The sequence below is a fragment of the Trachurus japonicus genome, unplaced genomic scaffold (assembly GCF_045865225.1).
Source record: "Trachurus japonicus isolate A0001 unplaced genomic scaffold, Traja_1.0 AP030834.1".
NCBI lineage: Eukaryota > Metazoa > Chordata > Actinopteri > Carangiformes > Carangidae > Trachurus > Trachurus japonicus.
The window spans coordinates 47,596-74,885 of NW_028220967.1; the positions used below are offsets into that span (position 1 = coordinate 47,596).

At 40.4% G+C, this 27,290-nt stretch overlaps 1 protein-coding gene across 2 annotated transcripts; it reads left to right on the forward strand.

Moving 5' to 3' along the window:
• The first annotated feature begins 23,799 nt into the window (after positions 1-23,799).
• LOC146959948 (uncharacterized) lies at positions 23,800-26,949 on the forward strand. Of its 2 annotated transcripts, XM_085772760.1 has the most exons (8): positions 23,800-24,236; positions 24,322-24,720; positions 24,819-24,916; positions 25,214-25,333; positions 25,504-25,551; positions 25,733-25,816; positions 25,885-25,950; positions 26,888-26,949. In XM_085772760.1, exons 1-8 carry the CDS (start codon positions 24,065-24,067, stop codon positions 26,888-26,890), a joined length of 990 nt encoding a protein of 329 aa, XP_085628886.1. In that variant the 5' UTR covers positions 23,800-24,064; the 3' UTR covers positions 26,891-26,949. The 2 variants fall into 2 exon arrangements, with proteins under 2 accessions (XP_085628886.1, XP_085628885.1); XM_085772759.1 differs by lacking the exon at positions 26,888-26,949 and having other exon boundaries at positions 25,885-26,305.
• Positions 26,950-27,290: the final 341 nt, after the last annotated feature.

A 27,290-nucleotide genomic window follows, 5' to 3' on the forward strand; every position in this document is an offset into this window, starting at 1 on the left:
AGGGTGAAAGTAGTAAGAATAATAATAATAATAATAAGTATAAAGAAAATGGCCGAACTGAATAACAATAGTGTGAATGCTTCCAGCATTCACACTAATAACTAGAAAATTTCCTCTCGGGAAATTTTGAATGGGCCACGGGAGCTACTGCGGGTTGTGCCATCTCTGTCAACATGGGAATCAAACCCACGATCTTAAGGTCAAGACAGAGCTGATCAGACAGACACATGATCATCTTTCTATAAGCACTGATATGGAGGAGCTGTAACCACATTAGGTTACCTGTGTGTGTGTGTGTGTGTGTGTGTGTGTGTGTGTGTGTGTGTGTGTGTGTGTGTGTGTGTGTGTGTGTGTGTGTGTGTGTGTGTGTATGTGTGTGTGTGTGTGTGACACCAACAAGGTTTAACTTTAAAACCAGATTAAATCATGGTTTAAGTTTAAATTCTGTTGCACGTTAACTGTGTTTTAATCACATGAAGGTGTGTGTGTGTGTGTTTGTGTGTGTGTGTGTGACTGTAATCACATGAAGCTGGCTCGAGAGTCTGTGTGTGTGTGTGTGACTGTAATCACATGAAGCTGGCTCGAGAGTCTGTGTGTGTGTGTGTGTGTGTGTGTGTGTGTGTGTGTGTGTGTGTGTGTGTGTGTGACTGTAATCACATGAAGCTGGCTCTAGAGTCTGTGTGTGTGTGTGTGTGTGTGACTGACTTGACACATAGTTAGTTAGTAGCTGCATCCTGTGTCAGTCTGATTTAGCTGTGTCTGTGTTTATAAACATTTAAACGAGCGCCAGGTGGATTGTTTATGAAGTTAACGAGCTCTGGCCTGAGGATCAAAGAGGTTACCACGGCGATAGGGGCCCCCGCAGGCTGAGACAGACAGAAACGTGGAGAAAAAGAGCCATTTTCTGCCTCTAAACCGGTCTCACAATTAGGCTTAGCATGACAAAACGGTAACTCCTATCAGAACAAAATACAGATCAACGTTGCTCTAAGGACTTACTGAAAATTTCGGTACGATTTGGTGTTTCTACAGTAAATATTTTGGCGACGCTGGCAGTTTTAAAACATCAGGCCGTTCTGCTCCTCTCAGAAAATATTTGTATTGGACTCAATGAGGAGCAGGGACAGACGTGGCCGCACTCAGAGGCTGATTCTGTAAGTTCTGTAAGTCTCTCTGATATTTTGAGCACATGACATGAGAGATAACAAGTTTGTCTTACAAATTCTGAAAAAATTATGTCTGTAGAGTGTAAATTGTGGCCGTGGTGGCAATTTATCCAGAAAAAATACAGAATGTTTCTTCACTCTCTCCCACTCTAACCGATGATGTCACGCACTCTGACACGAACATTCTATGCAATACACACCCATTATAAACTCATAATTTCTCCAAAAATGATCATGGTCATTGATCAGGGATTGATCAAAAACTATATGACCTATCAAAACGTGGAGTAATGCGACAATACACAAGACTTGTGTCTACTGTTTAAAGTTTAAATGGAGTCTCTAGGTGAAAGTATGCCTGAGCAGTAGACTTTTGTTAAACTCCAATGATTGGTCTTTTTCGGTCTTTTTTTTTCGCCCGTCCCATTGACTTACATGCAAAATTTTTGCGCAGTTTTTCGCGACTACGTCGCGAAAAATTCGTAAACTGTTGAGAAAAGTAATAGCACAGCGATCCCGATCAGGACGCACATTTTGATATATAATATGTCCTGCAACTCTTCGAGTTGCAGGACTAGTAGCGCATCGAAAATCGTCCGGAAGATGAAGGAGAATAATAATAAGAAGAAAAAATCCACACAATAACAGTAGTGCCCGGGCTTCGCCCGGGCACTGGTCCCTGCAGCTATTTCATAGCTGTTGGGACCAGTGCCCGGTGCGATTGCCCGCGGCCCTAATAAGAAAAAATCCACACAATAACAGTAGTGCCCGGGCTTCGCCCGGGCACTGGTCCCTGCAGCTATTTCATAGCTGTTGGGACCAGTGCCCGGTGCGATTGCCCGTGGCCCTAACTAGAAAATTTCCTCTCGGGAAATTTTGAATGGGCCACGGGAGCTACTGCGGGTTGTGCCATCTCTGTCAACATGAGAATCAAACCCACGATCTTAAGGTCAAGACAGAGCTGATCAGACAGACACATGATCATCTTTCTATAAGCACTGATATGGAGGAGCTGTAACCACATTAGGTTACCTGTGTGTGTGTGTGTGTGTGTGTGTGTGTGTGTGTGTGTGTGTGTGTGTGTGTAATCACATGAAGCTGGCTCTAGAGTCTGTGTGTGTGTGTGTGACTGACTTGACACATAGTTAGTTAGTAGCTGCATCCTGTGTCAGTCTGATTTAGCTGTGTCTGTGTTTATAAACATTTAAACGAGCGCCAGGTGGATTGTTTATGAAGTTAACGAGCCCTGGCCTGAGGATCAAAGAGGTTACCACGGCGATAGGGGCCCCCGCAGGCTGAGACAGACAGAAACGTGGAGAAAAACAGCCATTTTCTGCCTCTAAACCGGCCTCACAATTAGGCTTAGCATGACAAAACGGTAACTCCTATCAGAACAAAACACAGATCAACGTTGCTCTAAGGACTTAATGAAAATTTCGGTACGATTTGGTGTTTCTACAGTAAATATTTTGGCGACGCTGGCAGTTTTAAAACATCAGGCCGTTCTGCTCCTCTCAGAAAATATTTGTATTGGACTCAATGAGGAGCAGGGACAGACGTGGCCGCACTCAGAGGCTGATTCTGTCAATTCTGTAAGTCTCTCTGATATTTTGAGCACATGACATGAGAGATAACAAGTTTGTCTTACAAATTCTGAAAAAATTATGTCTGTAGAGTGTAAATTGTGGCCGTGGTGGCAATTTATCCAGAAAAAATACAGAATGTTTCTTCACTCTCTCCCACTCTAACCGATGATGTCACGCACTCTGACACGAACATTCCATGCAATACACACCCATTATAAACTCATAATTTCTCCAAAAATGATCATGGTCATTGATCAGGGATTGATCAAAAACTATATGACCTATCAAAACGTGGAGTAATACGACAATACACAAGACTTGTGTCTACTGTTTAAAGTTTAAATGGAGTCTCTAGGTGAAAGTATGCCTGAGCAGTAGACTTTTGTTAAACTCCAATGATTGGTCTTTTTCGGTCTTTTTTTTTCGCCCGTCCCATTGACTTACATGCAAAATTTTTGCGCAGTTTTTCGCGACTACGTCGCGAAAAATTCGTAAACTGTTGAGAAAAGTAATAGCACAGCGATCCCGATCAGGACGCACGTTTTGATATATAATATGTCCTGCAACTCTTCGAGTTGCAGGACTAGTAGCACATCGAAAATCGGCCGGAAGTGGAAAAATAATAATAATAATAAGAAAAAATCCACACAATAACAGTAGTGCCCGGGCTTCGCCCGGGCACTGGTCCCTGCAGCTATTTCATAGCTGTTGGGACCAGTGCCCGGGGCGATTGCCCGTGGCCCTAACTAGAGAATGCATTTCCTGAAGGAAATACGGGTGAATGCTGAAAGCTGGAAGCTGAATGAGCTGAATAAATTGTTGAAACTATGCTGAATTAATTTAAGAAACTGCTGAAGAAATCTTGAAGAGATGAAACAATATATGAAGAGTATGAAATGGTTTGAAATTACTTGAATTGTTGAAGATCAGTATGAAGAAATTGAAAGTCTGAAGTCTACTCAGATTTACTTAAAACTGACAGTTTGAAAACATTTTTGAACCATTACTAATGTAGATTAAACAATATCTGAATAGTAAAAGTAGAAGATGAAAGATGGAGGATGTATGAAATGGGTGGTAATTACTTGAATTAGTGAAGAATAGTATGAATGAATTGAAAGGTTAAAGTGCACTCAGATTTATTTAAAACAGTTTGAAAACATTTTTGAACCATTACTAATAGATGAAAGAATATCTGAAGTGTAAAAGTAGAATAATATAGATACAATCTGTTAAAGGGGAGAATAACTAAAAATAACTACAACATATCTGAATGGTAAAAGTAAAACATGTCAATAAAAAGTTTGAGGAAAATGTAGAAATCCTGCATATTTACAGTTTAACAGTGGAATGGTTGAAATCTGAAATAGGTAAGAAAATATTAAAAAGTAATTTAAGAAGGGTGTTGAATTTGTATGAAGTGTTTGGAAAATTGCTTGAATTTTTGAAGGTTAGTATGAAAAATTAACATTTAAGTCTTCTCAAATAAATATATATATTATTAACAGCTTGAAAGCATGAACAAATATGTATAAAGATGAAGCAATACCTCAAGTCTATAACTTGTAAGCAGGAGGCTGAATGATATGGAATGGATGCAAATGCCAGAATTGTTTTAAGATAAGTGTAAAAAAAAAAAAAAAAAAAAGAGTGTGAAGATATACATTCATAAATGAAAAATGTGAAAGTCCTTAAATGGTTGAGAAATGGTCTGAATTGTTGGAATTAATGAGAAAAAGTTCAAGTCCTTCAAAGTAAAGGGTTAAAGAGGAAAGTCAGGACATGAAGAAGCTCCAAATCCTGAAATCTCCATTACAAGAATAAACTGAAATGTATGTAAGAGAAATAAATTATTAGAGATGTTTAAAAATTCCCCTCAAAGATATGAACTCATTTAGAGGCTGATTATGAGCTGTAAGCCAGTGTGTCTCTGTGTCTGTGTGTCTATCTGTCTGTGTGTGTGTGTGTCTCTCTCTCTCTGTCTGCACCACACAGAGCAGAGCAGTGAGATTTGAGCTCTGTGCAGCTCCGAACAACAGCCTCTGAAAAGAGAACCGTACCTCTTACCAGAATGTGGTCATGACTATCGGGGCAAGGAGACCTTCCTGAGCGAGCCAATGTGCATTAAATGTTTGTAGGACAAAAACTTTTCTCACAGTCGCAAGAAATATAAGGAGGTCATTTCTGCTTTTCTCAGAAAATCTGCTCCTACTTTTTAATGGGAGTCAATGAGAGGAAGAGAGGGAACTGGCTGCACTTAGAGGCTCCCAGTTTAAATTCTGTTAGCCTCTCTGCGTTTTCGAGCACACTGTGAGACACAGCACAAGTTTGTCTACCAAAGTGGGGGAAAATTATGTGTCTAGAGTGTAATTTGTGGCCGTGGTGACAGGTTAGAGAGCAAAGTGTCAGAGGATTTTTAGACTCTCTGTCACTCTAGCTGATGTCATCATCACTCTAGCTCTGAAAATTCCGTGCCATTGACTTGCATGTTAAATTTGAATTTTGTCAAAAAATGATCATGAACAGTTGAAGTGTACTGATCAATAATGGTAGAAGATATGAAAAAGTTGAATATACCGTGAATACTTGAAAGTTTTGTGAACATTTTAAAAGTTGAATGAGGTCTGTAGGTGAAAGTATGTTGAAGCAGTTGAAGTTCAAAGAAGGAGAGGATTTGAACAGTTTGAAGACCGATTCAATGTATTCCTATGGGGAAAAATTTTTCAATAAAGTTTGAATATTTTGAAAAGTATGAATGATATGAAAAAGTTGAATACATCCAATGATCTCCTGAAGAAGCCGCACGTTTTGATATATGAATTGTTTGAATAGTAGAAAGTATGAAGAAGTAGTTAAGGGCCAAAAAAGGGAAGAAGTAAGAATAATAATAATATTAATAATAATAAAGATTTGAATAACAATAGTGTGAATGCTTTCAGCATTCACCCTAACTAGGAAAAAATCCACACAATAACAGTAGTGCCCGGGCTTCGCCCGGGCACTGGTCCCTGCAGCTATTTCATAGCTGTTGGGACCAGTGCCCGGTGCGATTGCCCGTGGCCCTAATAATAATAATAATAAAGATTTGAATAACAATAGTGTGAATGCTTTCAGCATTCACCCTAATAAAGATTTGAATAACAATAGTGTGAATGCTTTCAGCATTCACCCTAATAATAATAAAGATTTGAATAACAATAGTGTGAATGCTTTCAGCATTCACCCTAATAATAAGAAGAAAAAATCCACACAATAACAGTAGTGCCCGGTGCGATTGCCCGCGGCCCTAATAACAATATAATACAGGCGAAAATAGGTAAATTCATGTTTGGATGGGTTTTGGACACTAAATATTCATCCCCATAAATTAAATTTTCAAATGGCATTTTACTTATGTAACTGGTGTTCCTAAAAGCCATCAAGTATGTGATTGGCCCCAATAGGTTATCTGTTGGAAAAAAAAAAATCTCACTAAAATCTTGCAGTGTGCATTTTAGCCAAATTGGACAATTTTGGACAGGTTTTGCACACTGTACATCGCCAAGGGACACTGTTTGGAAAAACTCTATAGTGCCTCAGTAGTTTTACATATCAACCTAAAATTTGGTACACATGTGGACAGGGAGTGTGTGAACCATATATGAACAATTCAACCTGTTTTATAATTAGGATTTTGATATATCACCTTTTCACCAAAAATTTCAAACTCGTTTTTTTTTTTTTTCCAAAAAAAAAAGTTATTTCAGAAGCCCATTTTTTTATGGAATGACTCAATTCAATATTTTATACATATAGATGTAAAGGGACAAAGGTTGTCTTTCATTTAAGCCATAAACCATAGTTGTGGGATTAGTACTTCTGTGGTTATAAAGCTTTAATTGCAGTGATACAAAAACAGGCGGAAATTGCCAAAAATGGCCTCTGCATGAAGAGGTTAATCTGCTCAAAATATCAGAGAGACTTACAGAATTTAAACTCTGAGCCTCTAAGTGCGGCCACGTCTGTCTCTGCTCCTCATTGAGTCCAATACAAATATTTTCTGAGAGAAGCAGAACGGCCTGATGTTTTAAAACTGCCAGCGTCGCCAAAATATTTACTGTAGAAACACCAAATCGTACCGAAATTTTCAGTAAGTCCTTAGAGCAACGTTGATCTGTGTTTTGTTCTGATAGGAGTTACCGTTTTCTCACCCTAAGCCTAAATGTGAGACCGGTGCAGAGGCAGAAAATGGCTCTTTTTCTCCACGTTTCTGTCTGTCTCAGCCTGCCCCCCTATCGCCGTGGTAACCTCTTTGATCCTCAGGCCAGAGCTCGTTAACTTCATAAACAATCCACCTGGCGCTCGTTTAAATGTTTATAAACACAGACACAACTAAATCAGACTGACACAGGATGCAGCTACTAACTAACTATGTGTCAAGTCAGTCACACACACACACACACACACACACACACACACCTTCATGTGATTAAAACACAGTTAACGTGCAACAGAATTTAAACTTAAACCATGATTTAATCTGGTTTTAAAGTTAAACCTTGTTGGTGTCACACACACACACACACACACACACACACACACACACACACACACACACACACACACACACACAGGTAACCTAATGTGATTACAGCTCCTCCATATCAGTGCTTATAGAAAGATGATCATGTGTCTGTCTGATCAGCTCTGTCTTAAGATCGTGGGTTTGATTCCCATGTTGACAGAGATGGCAAAATCGGCAGTAGCCCCGCGGCCCATTCAAAATTTCCCGAGAGGAAATTTTCTAGTTAGGGCCACGGGCAATCGCCCCGGGCACTGGTCCCAACAGCTATGAAAGCTGGCACTACTGCGGGCACTACTGTTATTGTGTGGATTTTTTCCTAGTTAGTGTGAATGCTGGAAGCATTCACACTATTGTTATTCAAATCTTTATTCTCTTTTTTTATTAGTGTGACTGCTGAAGCAGTCACACTATTGTTCTTCTGTTTGGCCATTTTCTTCCGCCTTTTTACGGTCTTCTTCTAGTCCTTCATACTTTGTGCTATTTCAACAATTCATATATCAAAACGTGCAGCTTCTTTTGAACTTTATCGGCATTACTTTTCTCTTTTTAACTATTTATACTTTTTCAAATATTTAACTTTTTCTGATTTTTTTCAGCTTTATAATGTGTGTGTATTGCGTCTAACGAGCAGAGCCAGAGTGGTGTCAGAGTGTAGAGAGGCAAAAAAACATTCTAGAGTTTTTCTGGCTAAACTGTCAGCATGGCCACAAATTAAACTCTAGACAAATTATTTTCTCCAGTTTTGTAGCCACACTTGTCTTCTGGCTAAAATTCTGGTCAAAAATGCAAAGAGACTTAGATAATAATTAGTGTGACTGCTGAAGCAGTCACACTATTGTTCTTCTGTTTGGCCATTTTCTTCCGCCTTTTTACGGTCTTCTTCTAGTCCTTCATACTTTGTGCTATTTCAACAATTCATATATCAAAACGTGCAGCTTTTTCTGGACTTTATCGGCATTACTTTTCTCTTTTTAACTCTTTATACTTTTTAAAATATTTAACTTTTTCTGATTTTTTTCAGCTTTATTATGTGTGTGTATTGCGTCTAACGAGCAGAGCTAGAGTGGTGTCAGAGTGGATAGAGGCAAAAAAACATTCTAGAGTTTTTCTGGCTAAACTGTCAGCACGGCCACAAATTAAACTCTAGACAAATTATTTTCTCCAGTTTTGTAGCCACACTTGTCTTCTGGCTAAAATTCTGGTCAAAAATGCAAAGAGACTTAGATAATAATTTTAAATATTTTTTAAATGCAGCCAGGGAGCTCTCTGCTCTCATTCAGCTCAATGTATTTTTTTCACAGCAGCAGGAGAAGGAGCTGAACTTTGTAACTTGCTGTTAAGTGCTTTTTAATTCATTTTAATTCACCAAAAAATAGTCACAGGTCACAAAAAAGTCCTCTTCTTGCTTGGTGTGGCTAATCTATACTAATTTCTCTTTATTTTAAGAATCATTGAAAAATCTCACATTCATCAAAGTCTCAACCTCTCTTCACCACAACTCCACTGTAGTGTAGGGGTTAGTGTAACTGCCTGCCAACCCCAAGGTCACTGGTTCGAATCCAAGGGAAGAACTCTTGTTATGTTATGTTGAATTCTGCTCTCCTCCCCCGCCTTCAATTGGTTACAGGTGTTTGTTATCTCCTTGATTACTCATACCAGTTTGCAGCACATCATCACATTACAATGAATGACAACAGTCTTGACAGCAGTGTGCTCTCTGTAGCCGAGTGGCAGAGTAAAGGTTTAGTGATCATATGGTCATGGGTTCGATTCCTGCCTCAGTCATTTCACATCATTGCTTGACTTTTGATTCCAATTATTCAGCTGTCATTGGACAGTCTTTGATTCCTCATAGTATAAAGCTCATTGTAACTCAGGTTCTCTGTGGCCATATGGTTAGTGTGTTAGGTGTTGTGCTATTTCAACAATTCATATATCAAAACGTGCAGCTTTTTTTGAACTTTATCGGCATTACTTTTCTCTTTTTAACTATTTATACTTTTTAAAATATTTAACTTTTTCTGCCACGATTCCTTACTTTTTTTTTTAAGCAGAAGCCAGTGATCCTCTTATCAAAGGTTTTCTTTACCCCTCACATACTGTCTCTGTCTGTAGCCTAGTGGTTAGCTTGCTGGTCTGGAGACCTGAAGGTTGCTGGTTCAAATCTTGCCTCAACAACAATTATAGTGAATTATTTTCCCAGTCGTCCTCTGTTGACTTCTGATAACTTGCTTCATGTTGAAACTGCTGCTCTCAGCCTGAAATTCACAGAAATTTTCATTCTAAGTCATTCAAGCTTGACTCTCAAGCTTTCTTGATGTTAACTGTGTGTGCACCGTGGCCTAGAGGCAGAGTGGAAGTCTAATGACCATGAGGTTGTGGGTTTGATTCCGACTTTGGGCAAACATTTGTATGGTGATCACTGCTTGCACTATTTGCTAATTCTGCAACAGCGTTCAGTTGCTATCAGCAGTCACACCATTTCCATTCTTGGAAATGCTTTTTCTAGTTTTAAATATTTTTTAAATGCAGCCAGGGAGCTCTCTGCTCTCATTAAGCTCAATGCATTTTTTTCACATCAGCAGGAGAAGGAGCTCAACTTTGTAACTTGCTGTTAAGTGCTTTTTAATTAGTGTGACTGCTGAAGCAGTCACACTATTGTTCTTCTGTTTGGCCATTTTCTTCCGCCTTTTTACGGTCTTCTTCTAGTCCTTCATACTTTGTGCTATTTCAACAATTCATATATCAAAACGTGCAGCTTTTTTTGAACTTTATCGGCATTACTTTTCTCTTTTTAACTATTTATACTTTTTCAAATATTTAACTTTTTCTGATTTTTTTCAGCTTTATAATGGGTGTGTATTGCGTCTAACGAGCAGAGCAAGAGTGGTGTCAGAGTGGATAGAGGCAAAAAAACATTCTAGAGTTTTTCTGGCTAAACTGTCAGCACGGCCACAAATTAAACTCTAGACAAATTATTTTCTCCAGTTTTGTAGCCACACTTGTCTTCTGGCTAAAATTCTGGTCAAAAATGCAAAGAGACTTAGATAATAATTTAAAATATTTTTTAAATGCAGCCAGGGAGCTCTCTGCTCTCATTCAGCCCAATGCATTTTTTTCACATCAGCAGGAGAAGGAGCTCAACTTTGTAACTTGCTGTTAAGTGCTTTTTAATTCATTTTAATTCACCAAAAAATAGTCACAGGTCACAAAAAAGTCCTCTCCTTACTTGGTGTGGCTAATCTATACTCATTTCTTTTTATTTTAAGCATCATTGAAAAATCTCACATTCATCAAAGTCTCAACCTCTCTTCTTCACAACTCCACTGTAGTGTAGGGGTTAGGGTGGCCGCTTGCCAACCCCAAGGTCACTGGTTCGAATCCAAGGGAAGAACTCTTGTTATGTTATGTTGAATTCTGCTCTCCTCCCCCGCCTTCAATTGGTTACAGGTGTTTGTTATCTCCTTGATTACTCATACCAGTTTGCAGCACATCATCACATTACAATGAATGACAACAGTCTTGAAAGCAGTGTGCTCTCTGTAGCCGAGTGGCAGAGTAAAGGTTTAGTGATCATATGGTCACGGGTTCGATTCCTGCCTCAGTCATTTCACATCATTGCTTGACTTTTGATTCCAATTATTCAGCTGTCATTGGACAGTCTTTGATTCCTCATAGTATAAAGCTCATTGTAACTCAGGTTCTCTGTGGCCATATGGTTAGTGTGTTAGGTGTTGTGCTATTTCAACAATTCATATATCAAAACGTGCAGCTTTTTTTGAACTTTATCGGCGTTACTTTTCTCTTTTTAACTATTTATACTTTTTAAAATATTTAACTTTTTCTGCAAATTAAACTCTAGACAAATTATTTTCTCCAGTTTTGTAGCCACACTTGTCTTCTGGCTAAAATTCTGGTCAAAAATGCAAAGAGACTTAGATAATAATTTTAAATATTTTTTAAATGCAGCCAGGGAGCTCTCTGCTCTCATTCAGCCCAATGCTGAGAATTCTCCACAACTCTGTCTGAAACATGCTTATGTCTGTGCTCTCTGTGGCGAAGTGGCAGAGTAAAGGTTTATTGATCATGAGGTCATGGGTTCAATTCCTTACTTTTTTTTTTAAGCAGAAGCCAGTGATCCTCTTATCAAAGGTTTTCTTTACCCCTCACATACTGTCTCTGTCTGTAGCCTAGTGGTTAGCTTGCTGGTCTGAAGACCTGAAGGTTGCTGGTTCAATTCTTGCCTCAACAACAATTATAGTGAATTATTTTCCCAGTTGTCCTCTGTTGACTTCTGATAACTTGCTTCATGTTGAAACTGCTGCTCTCAGCCTGAAATTCACAGAAATTTTCATTCTAAGTCATTCAAGCTTGACTCTCAAGCTTTCTTGATGTTGACAGTGTGCAGATCATTAACAGACAACAGTCTCTGCAACTGTGTGTGCACCGTGGCCTAGAGGCAGAGTGGAAGTCTAATGACCATGAGGTTGTGGGTTCAATTCCGACCTTGGTCAAACATTTGTATGGTGATCACTGCTTGCACTATTTGCTAATTCTGCAACAGCGTTCAGTTGCTATCAGCAGTCACACCATTTCCATTCTTGGAAATGCTTTTTCTAGTTATTTTTCATCTTCCGGACGCTTTTTCGATTCGCTACTAGTCCTGCAACTCGAAGAGTTGCAGGACATATTATATATCAAAACGTGCGTCTTGATCGGGATCGGTGTGCTATTACTTTTCTCAACAGTTTACGAATTTTTCGCGACGTAGTCGCGAAAAACTGCGCAAAAATTTTGCATGTAAGTCAATGGGACGGGCGGAAAAAAAAGAGCGAAAAAGACCAATCATTGGAGTTTAACAAACGTCTACTGCTCAGGCATACTTTCACCTAGAGACTTCATTTAAACTTTAAACAGTAGACACAAGTCTTGTGTATTGTCGTATTACTCCACGTTTTGATAGGTCATATAGTTTTTGATCAATCCCTGATCAATGACCATGATCATTTTTGGAGAAATTATGAGTTTATAATGGGTGTGTATTGCATGGAATGTTCGTGTCAGAGTGCGTGACATCATCGGTTAGAGTGGGAGAGAGTGAAGAAACATTCTGTATTTTTTCTGGATAAACTGTCAGCACGGCCACAATTTACACTCTACAGACATAATTTTTTCAGAATTTGTAAGACAAACTTGTTATCTCTCATGTCATGTGCTCAAAATATCAGAGAGACTTACAGAATTGACAGAATCAGCCTCTGAGTGCGGCCACGTCTGTCTCTGCTCCTCATTGAGTCCAATACAAATATTTTCTGAGAGGAGCAGAACGGCCTGATGTTTTAAAACTGCCAGCGTCGCCAAAATATTTACTGTAGAAACACCAAATCGTACCGAAATTTTCAGTAAGTCCTTAGAGCAACGTTGATCTGTGTTTTGTTCTGATAGGAGTTACCGTTTTGTCATGCTAAGCCTAAATGTGAGACCGGTTTAGAGGCAGAAAATGGCTCTTTTTCTCCACGTTTCTGTCTGTCTCAGCCTGCGGGGGCCCCTATCGCCGTGGTAACCTCTTTGATCCTCAGGCCAGAGCTCGTTAACTTCATAAACAATCCACCTGGCGCTCGTTTAAATGTTTAAAAACACAGACACAGCTAAATCAGACTGACACAGGATGCAGCTACTAACTAACTATGTGACAAGTCAGTCACACACACACACACACAGACTCTAGAGCCAGCTTCATGTGATTACAGTCACACACACACACACAAACACACACACACCTTCATGTGATTAAAACACAGTTAACGTGCAACAGAATTTAAACTTAAACCATGATTTAATCTGGTTTTAAAGTTAAACCTTGTTGGTGTCACACACACACACACACACACACACACACACACACACAAACACACACACACACACACACAGTTAACCTATTGTGGTTACAGCTCCTCCATATCAGTGCTTATAGAAAGATGATCATGTGTCTGTCTGATCAGCTCTGTCTTGCGCTTAAGATCGTGGGTTTGATTCCCATGTTGACAGAGATGGCAAAATCGGCAGTAGCCCCGCGGCCCATTCAAAATTTCCCGAGAGGAAATTTTCTAGTTTTCCTTTATAACTCCAGAAGTAAACATCCCACAACCATCAGTGATGGCTTAAATTAACAAGGACATTTGAAATAGTTCATTTGTCTTTTATTATTATTTTAATTAAACTTGGGGCAGTAAAAACTCACTTTTTGTGGAGACTTGTATTGCTTACTTGTTGACACTAGGGGGAGAGGGAACCACAGGAACCAGCTGGGTGCAGGCTTAAGCTTTGCCCAATCAGGGATCATTATATATCAGGTCACACCTTAGAGTCTCTGCTATTGGACCAAAAAGTTTTCACCCCCGTGACTTTGATTGACAGGCGACGAGAGATGCGCAAAGCGGGTGCGCAGTCTGACGGAGAATGCGAGTAGTAATAGAACTGCGGAGTTACGTAACACGCTGTGGATTATCTGGTCACGATGGATAAAATCGATCAATGGATTATTTTCGAGCACATCTTCAGCTTTAACAAGAGGGTAAGCTTGTAATTTTATTCAGTGTTTTAGTGGGTCTATGATTCACAAATGTCCGTCTTTTTCGGCACTCGAAAATGACTTCCGGGTTTGTTTGTGTTGAGTGAGCAGGCTTGTTTAAACCTTTAATGGGGTAAAAACTGCATTTTTGTGCTTTGCTTTTGTTTATATGACAGTATACGATTTTTTGGTGGTGAAAGAAGAGGTGTACAGATGGTACATATATGTTTAAATCACCTTCGTTGTTGACGTGACGTCGCTTGTGGGCTGCCGTAGTCTGATATTGTTTGAGACTTTTTCAGTGACTGTGAAAAAACCGTAGCACCTAGAAACTTCATTTTTTTTCCTACATGTTGCCGAAAGTGTCCTTAAAAGGTCTGTGGTGGAGTTTTAATTACAGCATGCCTACTTTTCGTTATATTAAGGACGCCGTTCATGTGTTATTGATTTGGGACGCCGGCGTCCCAACCACTAGGGGGCCTGCGTGAACAGGTTAAGAGATCAAGGATGAGCTCGTCTACAACCATGGCCGAAATTATATATGTAGAGTGTGAATTGTGGCCGTTTGGAGTTTGGATAGAGAAAAAATCTGGAGTTTTTCTGGCATCTCACCCACTCTAACCGATGATGTCACCCACTCTGACACGAACATTCCATGCAATACACAACCATTATAATCTCATAATTTCTCCAAAAATGATCATGGTCATTGATCAGGGATTGATCAAAAACTATATGACCTATCAAAACGTGGAGTAATACGACAATACACAAGACTTGTGTCTACTGTTTAAAGTTTAAATGGAGTCTCTAGGTGAAAGTATGCCTGAGCAGTAGACGTTTGTTAAACTCCAATGATTGGTCTTTTTCGCTCTTTTTTTCCCGTCCGTCCCATAGACTTCAATGCAAAATTTTGCGCAGTTTTTCGCGACTTACGTCGCGAAAAATTCGTAAACTGTTAAGAAAAGTAATAGCACACCGATCCCGATCAAGACGCACGTTTTGATATATAATATGACTAGTAGCGAACCGAAATCAGGCCGGAAGATGAAGAAAGAAAACTAGAAAAAGCATTTCCAAGAATGGAAATGGTGTGACTGCTGATAGCAACTGAACGCTGTTGCAGAATTAGCAAATAGTGCAAGCAGCACCATACAAATGTTTGACCAAGGTCAGAATCGAACCCACAACCTCATGGTCATTAGACTTCCACTCTGCCTCTAGGCCACAGTGCACACACAGTTGCAGAGACTGTTGTCTGTTAACTCATTGAGTGCCAACCACGTAATTTCTCGTTTTTCGTTCCCATGCGTTGAGTGCCAAAAACGAAATTTTTCGTTTTTTGCTTTTTTTTTAAATTATGAAAATAGACACTTTAATACACATTATATGTAAATTTGGGGACTCTACGACGAGGAGAACTGAAATAGATGACGATCAAAGTCACATGACAGCTCATGATCTGGAAGTTTTTATCATAACTCAGCTTCTGCAAACGGAGGTCTGCATGTGGATGCAGCAGCTGCTCCGCTGCTGCTCCGCTCTCACCCGCGAGGCTGCAGCAGCTGGGAGCTGAACCAGGAAGCTCTCAGCCGACTGTCCCGCCCGGTCTTCATCTGGAGCAACACCGTGTCCTCCCCAAAGTCCTCCCGCGGTAAAATCTGATGGTCTCTGGACCAAAGCAGACCGGCACCACCGACCCGTACCACAGACGGACCGCGACCACCGGCGGGACCGGTGTTCGCGAGCCGCTGTGGCCGGCAGAGCCTCACGTTCCGCGGCGAGAGGCTGTGACACGGCACGGTGCGTCTGTGTTATTGCTGTTTAGTGGCGCCCCCCCCGCCCCCGATGGTGGTTTTGTGAATAGAACAACAATTGTTGTGTATATTTATCTTATACGAGCCCTTTGATCCAGAAATGCGAGTGTCTGAAGAGCGACAGACACAAACAGCGCACCTTTCATAAAAGACGCTCTATCTCCTTTTCTAGAAAAAAAGGAGGGATTTTGGTGAAACCCAGCCATGTTTAGCTTGACTTTTCTCAGGAACGGAGGCACGTAGAAACAAACGGTTTGTGGCCATTTGAAGGATAAAGTTAAACCTTTCAAATGAGCTACAGTATGTGTTGGTGGCAATAATATAGAATACACTATGGCTCTAAAATAAAAAGTCAAATATGGTCTAATTTGCCGGTACACTTGACTAAAACTTTGGAAAGGAGCGCGGCACTCAATGAGTTAATGATCTGCACACTGTCAACATCAAGAAAGCTTGAGAGTCAAGCTTGAATGACTTAGAATGAAAATTTCTGTGAATTTCAGGCTGAGAGCAGCAGTTTCAACATGAAGCAAGTTATCAGAAGTCAACAGAGGACAACTGGGAAAATAATTCACTATAATTGTTGTTGAGGCAAGATTTGAACCAGCAACCTTCAGGTCTCCAGACCAGCAAGCTAACCACTAGGCTACAGACAGAGACAGTATGTGAGGGGTAAAGAAAACCTTTGATAAGAGGATCACTGGCTTCTGCTTAAAAAAAAAAGTAAGGAATCAAACCCATGACCTCATGATCAATAAACCTTTACTCTGCCACTTCGCCACAGAGAGCACAGACATAGGCATGTTGCCATTGTAATGTGATGATGTGCTGCAAACGGTGGCAGAAGCAATTAATGCGTCTCTTAACGAACACCTGTAACCAATTGAGGGTGGGGGAGGGGAGCAGAATTCAACATCACATAACAAGATTGCTCAGCCTGGATTCGAACTAGTGACCTTGGGGTTGGCAAGCGGCCACCTTACCAACTGGACTACAGACAGAGTTGTGGAGAACTCTCAGCATTGGGCTGAATGAGAGCAGAGAGCTCCCTGGCTGCATTTAAAAAATATTTAAAATTATTATCTAAGTCTCTTTGCATTTTTGACCAGAATTTTAGCCAGAAGACAAGTGTGGCTACAAAACTGGAGAAAATAATTTGTCTAGAGTTTAATTTGCAGAAAAAGTTAAATAGTTAAAAAGAGAAAAGCCGATAAAGTTCAAAAAAAGCTGCACGTTTTGATATATGAATTGTTGAAATAGCACAACACCTAACACACTAACCATATGGCCACAGAGAACCTGAGTTACAATGAGCTTTATACTATGAGGAATCAAAGACTGTCCAATGACAGCTGAATAATTGGAATCAAAAGTCAAGCAATGATGTGAAATGACTGAGGCAGGAATCGAACCCATGACCATATGATCACTAAGGCCCAATCCCATTTCTCTTTTTTACCCCATTTCTCTTTTTTACCCCTACCCCTTCCCCTACCCCTTGCCCCTCGCCCCTTGAAACGGAGCTACAAGGGGTAGGGGTAGAAAGTCAACCCCTCCGAATTGGGACACCCCTTCAACAGTCACATACGTCATCACGTAGTCTCACTGGCTTTTACGTAAGCTGATGCGGCGAGCTTTTGCCAGAAATCAAATAGCGTGTACCATATAACTTAATAAAATAAGATAAAACTTAATGCAGACTGATCGGTTCATTGTAAAACATTTATTTACTGATGTAAATGTGGTGATTTCTGTACACAGAGCCCAGAGGCAGCTGCCTGCTCCTCTGTCTGATACATGAAGCTTCACTTTTCATCCAAATAACTAATGCTACTGCCACAATTGTCAGATTTCATCAATGAGACCAACATTTAAATGCTAAAAAGAATGTAACATGCTGGTGGTAAACCTCTAAAAACCCGCGGATAAGTTAATTAACGACCGCCTTCTCTCCCGGCGGGACCGGGACGAGGACGTAATTTGGCCGGCGGAGCAGCTCTGCAGACCGGCTGCTGTCTCTGTGAGGAGCCGCTCCTCCTGGAGCTTCACTTCTCCGAAAAATCGTCGCAGCAAACTTCTAACCAGCCGTCATTTGGATAAACTAACCACACATTTGGGACCTAAACAGTTACTTTCTCGCAAGAAAAAATATTAAAACTTAAGAAAGTGACGTAATAACAGCGCTACAGCAAGAAATAAAACAACTTTTCGTTTTACAGCCACCGCTGCCGGCTGCCGCAAGATGCATTCTGGGAAACTTTTCATACCCCTCCGTTTGGAGTGTGCCTCTGAAAAATCTCAGTTTGGAGGGGTATGTAGCCCTACCACTTCCCCCTACCCCTCTGTCCTTACGGAATTGGGACACCCCTACCCCTACACGTGAACGCGCAAAACGGAGGGGTAGGGGTAAGTGGTAGGGCCAAGGGGTGAAATGGGATTGGGCCTAAACCTTTACTCTGCCACTCGGCTACAGAGAGCACACTGCTTTCAAGACTGTTGTCATTCATTGTAATGTGATGATGTGCTGCAAACTGGTATGAGTAATCAAGGAGATAACAAACACCTGTAACCAATTGAAGGCGGGGGAGGAGAGCAGAATTCAACATAACATAACAAGAGTTCTTCCCTTGGATTCGAACCAGTGACCTTAGGGTTGGCAAGCAGCCACCCTAACCCCTACACTACAGTGTTGTTGTGAAGAAGAGAGGTTGAGACTTTGATGAATGTGAGATTTTTCAATGATGCTTGAAATAAAAAGAAATGAGTATAGATTAGCCACACCAAGTAAGGAGAGGACTTTTTTGTGACCTGTGACTATTTTTTGGTGAATTAAAATGAATTAAAAAGCACTTAACAGCAAGTTACAAAGTTGAGCTCCTTCTCCTGCTGATGTAAAAAAAAATGCATTGGGCTGAATGAGAGCAGAGAGCTCCCTGGCTGCATTTAAAAAATATTTTAAATTATTATCTAAGTCTCTTTGCATTTTTGACCAGAATTTTAGCCAGAAGACAAGTGTGGCTACAAAACTGGAGAAAATAATTTGTCTAGAGTTTAATTTGTGGCCGTGCTGACAGTTTAGCCAGAAAAACTCTAGAATGTTTTTTTGCCTCTATCCACTCTGACACCACTCTAGGTCTGCTCGTTAGACGCAATACACACCCATTATAAAGCTGAAAAAAATCAGAAAAAGTTAAATATTTGAAAAAGTATAAATAGTTAAAAAGAGAAAAGTAATGCCGATAAAGTTCAAAAAAAGCTGCACGTTTTGATATATGAATTGTTGAAATAGCACAAAGTATGAAGGACTAGAAGAAGACCGTAAAAAGGCGGAAGAAAATGGCCAAACAGAAGAACAATAGTGTGACTACACTAACTAGGAAAAAATCCCGCCCGGGCACTGGTCCCTGCAGCTATTTCATAGCTGTTGGGACCAGTGCCCGGTGCGATTGCCCGCGGCCCTAATAAGAAAAAATCCACACAATAACAGTAGTGCCCGGTGCGATTGCCCGCGGCCCTAATTAGAGGTGTTACCAATAGAAATTCTCTAAATTATGAAAGGTTAAAAGAACGTTTACAGATGAGGAGAGGGAGAAGATGGGCATGAAACAGGAAAGGTTCAGTTAATGATCAGGTGTGCGGCATCTCATGGGCACAACTAGTTCAAACCTGATTAATCACTTAACCCAATAGTATGGGACAGGAAATAAAGATGCTATCTTCCTGTCAGGAAGTACTACAGCTTGTGCACCTACCCTATTGTATATGCTGTCTAATTTGAAACGTAGAACATTAATTAGTATCATTGGTAACACCTGTGTTTGTCCTACGAGCTCAATTCAAAATGGCTGTTGTGAAAAAGGTCTAAGGATACACAACTGAGTTATTATAGTCAGTCATATTAAATTTTCTCAGGTGTAATTGTCTACCATAATTATCTTTTAATTATTTCCATAGAATCATACTGCAGTTGGGAGGGCTCTTGACACCCTCGAACAAACGAATAACAAGAAATATCCAAATCATGACTCCATTCTCCATGGTTTCATGCACTTTGAGGCACTGACAGCGCAAGACTATAATTATTCTTTTGTAAATTGTGGGGTCCATCCACCTGTTGTTATTATGGACTTGCATAAGAAGGGGGTGTTTAGTATGCCAGGTAAGTTTTTTTAAATTTCTTTTGGCATTTCCAATACATCAACACAACACTGATTTCAAGAAACATGTCTAACCACCTGTCTTACAGTGAGTAGCATTGAAGATCCCCCATCTGAGTTCGATGGGCATGTGGATGTTGAGGCATTCTGGCACTCTGTTGAAAAAGAAATTGTTTGCAGAGGGTTTTTAAAAAGTAAGTTGTAGTCAAGAATGGCAAGCTGAAGTGAGTATTCTGCAGTACAGTTAAAAGTGTTCATAAATTCCTCTCAGTCTATTGTAGCTTGAAATAATGCACATTTATACTTGCATGTGCTGTTGTGTTTGCCACATGTTTATAACACAAAATCCATTGTTTGACTATGAAGGTAATCGAAACAACCCCTGTAAAGTGTCTCCCTCCTATGATAAATGGGCACCATGGATTGGGCCTCATACGAGAGCTGGGAAAGTCCTACTCAATACAGAGTATGCCAAGCTTGCAACCAAAAGGTCCGTTGGAGAAAAAGCTGACATTGATATATCAGAGGAACGTCTGTCAAGTGAACTAATGAACTTCCCACTGAGCAAAGAGACGTCCAAACGACGTCTTTTCTAAGTCATTTTTGCACGTCTAATTTTGGTCCCCTGAAGGTGCCGACTGTTACTCCAGACGACGTCTTTTTCCGACGTCTACTGAACGTCCAGTATTGACGTCCACAGGACCGCCATATAAGGGCTATTTGTTGTCCAAATGTGGTCATTATAGACGTCTTTTCTGCGTCAAAATTTAAACCGACATCTACTGAACGTCCACAGGACCGCCGCATGAGGGCTATTTGACGTCCAAATGTGGTCGTTTCGACGTCTTTTTTGCATCAAATTTAAACTAATTTTAGACATCGTTTTTATACTGCTTCTAGGCTCTGTGCATAACTGTAGTCCCATTTCAGAAGGTGTCAGACTGTTCCAGTTCACTTTCCTATAGCTTCATTTGGTTTTCTCAGCAGCAGATTACCTGGAAACGCATGCAAAGGTGTAATGCATTTCCAGTTCAAACCTGCTGCTGAGCCAGATGAAGCTACAAGAAAATTAACAGGAAACAGATCCTCCACCTCCTGTAAACATATGGGACTACAGTTATACACAGGTTTACCAATAATAAATAATAAATCACAATTCAATCCCCATTCATTTATTTCCATCTTTATTGTCTTAATCACTGGCACAAACATGTCATTCTAATAAAGTCATTTGTATCTGTTGAAATCAATACTGCTGGTAAAATACTAATAAATACATAAAGTTACACAGCCCACCTTGCTTGGGTCTGTGGCACAACAACAAATATAACACAATAATTAAAGTGATAAACTCAATGTGTTTTGAGGAGAATTACAAATCAGAACCAACTACTGCATACTTAACACAGAAAAGACATGTACAAAAGTGCATACAAAACTGTGATAAGATTCTCCACAATGGATAATCAGTCCTGGGTGACTGCTGTGTATCCCTCTCCTCCAGCATGTGTCTTTATGAAGTCCTCTGTGGCTGGGGGGGAAAAAAAACATTTAATAAATAAATGTGAATGATACAGTGCTTTGCAAAAGTATTCATACACCTTGAACTTTTACTTTACACATTTTGTCATGTAACAACAGCTTTAAAGGGATAGTTCACCCTAGAATGATATTTCGCTCATTATCTACTCACCCTCATGTTGACTAAGGGCTGGAAGAAGTCTCAGAGTCCACCGTCCCTTCTCTGAGTTACAGGGGGTCTTGGCGTAGCAGTGCATGTCCATATAACGGTTGCAAAGGGACACCAGAGCTCTTCGTAAAAAAACACACACAAAAAAACATCCAAATACCTCCATGATGCTCGTATGTAATGTCCGTCTTGTGCTGAAGCCCCAAATTGCGTAATTGTTCCGAAAAAAATTAAATAAGTCTATATTTTAAGCTTGTTTGTAGCGGAAGCTTCTCGAAGCTCCTCTTCCTGGTCCGTCCAAATCTCGCGTGATTCGCAGTAACCGCACTGACGCCGGCGCAAATCACGCGAGATTTGGACGGACCAGGAAGAGGAGCTTCGAGAAGCTTCCGCTACAAACAAGCTTAAAATATAGACTTATTTAATTTTTTTCGGGACAATTACGCAATTTGGGGCTTCAGCACAAGACGGACATTACATACGAGCATCATGGAGGTATTTGGTTGTTTTTTTGTGTGTGTTTTTTTACGAAGAGCTCTGGTGTCCCTTTGCAACCGTTATATGGACATGCACTGCTACGCCAAGACCCCCTGTAACTCAGAGAAGGGACGGTGGACTCTGAAACTTCTTCCAGCCCTTAGTCAACATGAGGGTGAGTAGATAATGAGCGAAATATCATTCTAGGGTGAACTATCCCTTTAATGTATTTTATTGGGATTTTATGTGATAGACCAACACAAAGTAGTGCATAATTGTTAAGTGGATGAAAAATACGTAGTGTTACAGTTTTTTTTTTTTATACATGCAAAACTCTGCTGGAAACTGCACAAACACCATCCTGACTGTGAAACAGAACCCAGGAAGAGTAGCTAGTGGCAGCTTGTGTGTATGACAGAGCCCAGGAGGAGCTCCGTACAGCAGAGTATAGGAGGGCTGTTAGCACTGTTAGCTGTCCTGGATGCTAGTGAGTGCAAGCAGTGGATGCTAACTTCCGCTAGCCCGATGCTAATTTCCGCTAGCACGATGCTAACTTCCGCTAGCCCGATGCTAACTAGCGGTGGCGGCTAGCATCCGCGGCTACCACTCACATCCCCGTTTACCACAACAGTCCTCATAGCTACTCATTACAGCAAATAGACCAGACACCGGGGCCGTGAAGGTGCACGCCGCAGCGCGGACGACACAATCGGTTAAAATGGGCGCCGGAAAGAAACTGACACTATAAATGCATACAGTAAACATAAAATCAACTAAACCAAGCAAACTTACCTTCCACTTAAGGTGATTTATAACATAACATTTTTGTTACATATGATAGCCATACACACATTTTTAATCATTGAGAATATTTGAAAAATAGTTTTTTAATTACAGCTTTTGTGACTGTTCACGTAGGTTGATACTATGAGGAAACTTGTTCGTGAGTGTGGTGTTGACTCAAAGGGATCCAAGATGGACCTCCTCCTGCGTTTGAGGGATGAAATGAAAACCAGGAGCACCTATGATAAAGTGTTCGAAAAAGTTTGGGGCGCATCAGGTAAAACACTAAATATATATACTGTTGCATCATGTATGTGTGCACTGAAAAATATTTAATGTTTATGAATACTAAACATGTCCATGTTTTTATTTTTTATTTGAAGGTGGATGGGCAGTCATCACGTGCCCTTGTGGAATAGTTAACTCTGTAAAATTCAATATCAGAGCTGAAAGCCCGAGGGACTATGCGGACATGCTACTTTCATTCAAGCATTTTCCAAATGTTATCATCTATGACTTTGCTCGGGGATTGGTGAGTCACACCAATCTACGAGAACCAGAGACACTGCCCTTCAGGCCAAATGAAGGCAAACAGGGCTTCGCACATGAGGGTTATCGCACTTGCTTGAGGCAAAAAAGATGCAGTGTACTTTTTATTTAGTCAAAGACGTTCCCTTGACTAATGTCTGTGATTTTACAACTGAGTTTTATATACATTTATTACTGTCTTTTGGCGTGAATATAGAAAGTACACAAACTCCCAATTATCTTCATCCTCCGTACCTTCAGTTGTAAAATCTCAGGAAAAGATTTCCGCATGTTTATCGACATTGTTTCATTTTTAAAGGCAGTCACGTTCCCCTGACTTGCCCATTTTGATTAGCTTGATGATGGCAGTCATGTTCAGTTGACTTGTTTACAATTGCTGTCAAGTTGTTGACTGCTCATACTGTGTCATACTGATATATTTTTTTTATAACAGTGAAGGTTGACTGGCACCAAGTACTACTGAGAACATTGCCAATGCCAAGACAGGGAAACTACAGATCAGTTTGCCATGGTTGCTGCAGAGGAAGGACCCACCTGATCTGAATGGCCACCCCGAAACAGGCTCTGCAGACCACTACGGTCTGTATGACACATTCCATCAATTTAATACAAAAGATGAAAAGGATAGCTTGAGACGTGTAGGAGTGGTACCTGAACTACGTGGGTGGCTCAACTCCCAGGTAGTAGAGCAACTTTTTTCCGGGATGCGCAAAAACAATTATTTTCTGAATTCTCTTTCCCCCTCGAGCCATGTCTTTCTAATGCGAAACATTCTACACCACCGAAACAAAAGATTGAACAAGCTGGCCATTGAAGGACTCAAGAAAACTTTCAATGGGAATATTGTTGTTGGCACCAACGGAAAAGCCGTTCTTGGTGTGTATTTAATAATCTCTAATTGTGAAATATTTTTTTCTTTTGATAATTTTGTTTTAAAGTAAGGTCCCTTTTGTCTCTACAGCCACCACCGCCTCTTCAGCCACCAGCATGTCGCTTCCCTTCGTTGCCCCTGGACCATCCTCTGAGACTGCAGCTGCTGGTTCCTCTGCTGGTTCCTCTGCATCTGTAGTTTCCTCTGCCCGTGCCACTGGACCATCCTCTGAGACTGCAGCTGCTGGTTCCTCTGCTGGTTCCTCTGCATCTGTAGTTTCCTCTGCCCGTGCCACTGGACCATCCTCTGAGACTGCAGCTCCTGGTTCCTCTGCATCTGTAGTTTCCTCTGCCCGTGCCACTGGACCATCCTCTGAGACTGCAGCTCCTGGTTCCTCTGCATCTGTAGTTTCCTCTGCCCGTGCCACTGGACCATCCTCTGTGTCTGCCACTTCCTCTGCTACAAACTCTAAGGCACAGGAATACCAAGGTATTGCTTTGTTGTTGCTTTTTGAATCCACATAGTTTTAACACTGTGTTTTGTGCATTGTAAAATAAATTATGTGGGTGATGAACACTGTGTTGTAGGCTGTGGATTGCATTGTGAGGCTGAAACACAGGCCTGCAGTCTCAGACCATGTAGATCCTGTTGGACACTTGGAAACCACCCAGGGCAACAACAACTGGTATGTTAAACAACTGTATATCAAAGGTATCTACCAATGCAGGACCAATACAGCCTACTGGAAATCAAAGGGGACAGATCTGCATTTGAAGAAAAAAATGTTAGAGCCAAGTTAGGAATAACTAGTAATGATATGTCATCCACATGTTACTGAGGCTACCTTTTGGTAAACAACACAATACAGATAATAGATGGCATGTTGAGATGGAAAATGGACACTCATCAGTGTACCGCTGGTATTGAGAAATTCTCCACAGGCAAGAACAATATACTAATTTATCTTTTTCATGTGTCATAGCTAGACTATATTCTACATGACAACGCACCAGCAGATGAACTAATTGTCAAAGATGGCAACATTTGCCTGACAAGAAAAAATTTCAAGTCCTTGGGCCTTCAAAAGGACATGGATTCTGAGGTATCAAATTTAAATTTTTCAGAAATCTAACTGAATGTTAAGGAATCAATTTTGGTGTCATTTAAATGTGCCCAAGTGGAACACTAACCTATTTAGAGGTTTTGTGTGGTTATTTCTGGAATTATAAGCCGTGATATTTTAAACTGTACTTACTGTGCATATATTCACAGATAGGAAATGCTTGTCTGCGCCTTGTGCAGGAGATCCTGCAGATACAGGTATAGTTTCCAAATGGACAAATAATATGTATTACAAAATAATTATCATTGCTCATTAGTCTAAATAGTTAAGTCATTCTATGACAGTTTATCATTGTTCCTAGGTGCCTATTCATTGTATGTCAATCCTGCCTTTGGATCACATATTTCTTGTATTAATTTTGAATGTTTTTTCGTTCAGGGGAAATCAGTTCATATTGTTGACCTGTATGCACCCCCAACATGGCTACAACCGCATGGCCAAAGCCCTTTACATATTTTGCCTGTAAGTATATTTCGTCATGTACAACAAGACAACAGAGAAATGAATATGTAACTGTGCTTTTTGTTTAGGTAAACTCACAACACATGGATGCCATTGTCATCCCTCTTTGGGTTCCTGGACATTTCATGTTGTGTGTAAGTTCACTTTTGTGTGTTCAACCTTATATTTTAGTTTTTAGTTTAATAAGTTTATTTGTATCAGGGACAATGTACAAAATAACATTAGTCTCAAAATGAGAAAAGATGCTTTGTACCAGATTTAGCTTAATAGCTACTTTCCATCTGTGAAGTTGTTCATTGTATTATCAAGAATTATCCTCCACAGGCTCACTCACAACTGTCTCTCCTTTATGGCACATTTGTGTTGTCTTTGCTGTGAGATTCAAGTATTGTGATAACTGTAAATTCATGTGGTTATGAAATGTATGTACACCGTAATGTGTGTCTTATTTTTCTTCTTTTAGTCCTAGCCTCACCCTCCATATGCTCTTTGAAAGCCCCTTCTCATATTCTAACATTCATATACCTCTCAAATTGTGCTTATTGCTTTGTAATGACAACATTTTGGTACTTTGAGTGTAATCCTACATTTGACCTACCTGTAATTCCTATTGTTCTCCAGGTTATGAAGCCAATGCAGAGAGAAATTCTGTTCATTGACTCTCTGTATCACAAGAAAAAACAGGGCTTCGCACATGAGGGTTATCGCACTTGCTTGAGGCAAAAAAGATGCAGTGTACTTTTTATTTAGTCAAAGACGTTCCCTTGACTAATGTCTGTGATTTTACAACTGAGTTTTATATACATTTATTACTGTCTTTTGGCGTGAATATAGAAAGTACACAAACTCCCAATTATCTTCATCCTCCGTACCTTCAGTTGTAAAATCTCAGGAAAAGATTTCCGCATGTTTATCGACATTGTTTCATTTTTAAAGGCAGTCACGTTCCCCTGACTTGCCCATTTTGATTAGCTTGATGATGGCAGTCATGTTCAGTTGACTTGTTTACAATTGCTGTCAAGTTGTTGACTGCTCATACTGTGTCATACTGATATATTTTTTTTATAACAGTGATCTCGCTAAGCAGTTGGTTCCAGGCCCCTGGAGTGAGAAAACAGGGCAAGACATAGAGGTAAATGTCTGTAAGATTGTACTATTTAATGTGGAGAAAATACTGTCTTCATCACCGCCTGGTCATTCTGTTTCTGTGTCACCAGTAAGAGGACTATTTGCTGAGTGATAGCGAGGTGCTTAAAGAAGCCGAGAGAGGCAGAAACCTCCTGTGTGAGGACCTTATTGGCTGCATGAAGACAAGCTCCTCAGTTAGGAAACATATTGAGGTAAGTATATCAGCATGAAGAGTTTATTACCAGTACTACCATACCATACTGTGGTGAGACTTGGTGGGAGGCGGAGCAAGGGCTCCTTAATTACTGATCTCATGCAGGTGTGGCGGAGAGGGGACAGAGAGGAG

Excerpts from the sequence above, each read along its gene's own strand:
- LOC146959948 (XM_085772759.1), top strand. The coding sequence starts at position 24,065 with ATGCGCAAAAACAATTATTTTCTGAATTCTCTTTCCCCCTCGAGCCAT. Across the intron at positions 24,237-24,321 it reads CAACGGAAAAGCCGTTCTTG|CCACCACCGCCTCTTCAGCC; the intron begins GTGTGTATTTAA and ends TTGTCTCTACAG. Across the intron at positions 24,917-25,213 it reads ACCCAGGGCAACAACAACTG|CTAGACTATATTCTACATGA; the intron begins GTATGTTAAACA and ends CATGTGTCATAG.